At 59.0% G+C, this 1,242-nt stretch overlaps 1 protein-coding gene across 1 annotated transcript; it reads right to left on the bottom strand.

Annotated features, from left to right (window-relative positions):
* Positions 1-396: 396 nt before the first annotated feature.
* Positions 397-1,008, bottom strand: LOC120700703 (zinc finger and BTB domain-containing protein 4-like). The gene has a single exon (XM_039984943.1). It carries the CDS (start codon positions 1,006-1,008, stop codon positions 397-399), a length of 612 nt encoding a protein of 203 aa, XP_039840877.1.
* Positions 1,009-1,242: the final 234 nt, after the last annotated feature.

Below are 1,242 nucleotides of genomic sequence, written 5' to 3'. Positions count from 1 at the left end.
GGCACCCAGGATGATATCTTAAACAAAAAACTCATGAACTCACGATGGACTGGTCGAGTTTCATAGGAAAAGAAGAAAAAAGTAAACTCACGATCGATCCTGACACCAACTAAGACAGCAAATTCCTGTACGTTTCATACACTGTTAATTGAAAATATAGCAAAACGAATCCTATCCGATTTCAAAGATGAATAGATAAGTTTTTTTCCCTGTAGGTAGATATGGTAAGTTGCTGATGACGATATCCGTGAAGAAAAATTAACTCATCATCAGATTCTATCACGCACGATGCGCATCGACATTTGAATCTAACCATCAAACCAATGACAAGGTTACACACGGCGATTCACGGGGCGTCGCGCCCGCGCAGATCGGCCGAGCGCCACCAGCGCCACCCTACCCCTGCTTCTGCCAGCCCTGCGGTATCTTGGGCGTGCTCATGCAGCTGGACGACGCGGACGCCGGCGACGCGGGGAAGGAGAAGGACGCGCGCCCGCCGTGCGGCATCACCCGGGGCGACAGCGACCGGCGCCAGTGCGAGAAGGACGAGGACGATGCCCTCGGGGCGCCGGCGCCGGCCGCGGCGTTCAGCCGAGGTGCCGACGACGCCGACGATGCCCTCCTCGGCGGCGCGGCGCTCCAGCCGGCGCCGGCAGAGGCCGCGGCGGACGGGGACGCCGGCCACCACGTGGCGAGGGACGCCGAGGCCCGGAAGGTGACGCGCTGGGACTGGGACGCTGAGGCCCGAGGCACGTCATCGGGCGCCACCGTGCTCCTGCGGCTGGCGCTGCTGATCTTCAGCGCAGGCGGCGGCGGCGGCGGCGGCGGCTTCTTCTTGGAGCGGCTGGGCAGGCGGAAGCACGTGCACTTGAGGACGCCGCCGCCCGACGCCGGCTCGGTGGCGCCTTTCGCCACCTTAGGCCGCCGCGGCGGTGGGGGACGCGCGTTGCTGGTTTGCCGAGGCAGTGGCTGGGGCGCCAGAGGAACATTTTCTTTGGCAGAGGTCATTGAGCACACGGTGGGCTTAACCGAAGGAACGCGAAGGGGTGTTCTCACAAATTAAATCTTGGTGAGGCTTATATAAAGAGAATTATAGATGTGTTTCCTCTCTTTTACGAGAGCACCGGAGCTCTTCTTCGTGTGACCGTGTCTTTGCTTTTTTTAGGCAAAATATTCAGCACCTGAATGGTTTAGCATGCTCCATTGTCGTCTAGCTAGCTAGGAAGTGGCCGGCATGCATAG

This window comes from Panicum virgatum, chromosome 3K, assembly GCF_016808335.1.
Source record: "Panicum virgatum strain AP13 chromosome 3K, P.virgatum_v5, whole genome shotgun sequence".
NCBI classification, from domain to species: Eukaryota; Viridiplantae; Streptophyta; class Magnoliopsida; order Poales; family Poaceae; genus Panicum; species Panicum virgatum.
The sequence above is the reverse complement of the archived record's forward strand: the minus strand, read 5'-3'. Positions and strand labels throughout refer to the sequence as shown.

Coding starts and splice junctions, on each gene's coding strand:
- LOC120700703 (XM_039984943.1), bottom strand. CDS start 1,008: ATGACCTCTGCCAAAGAAAATGTTCCTCTGGCGCCCCAGCCACTGCCT.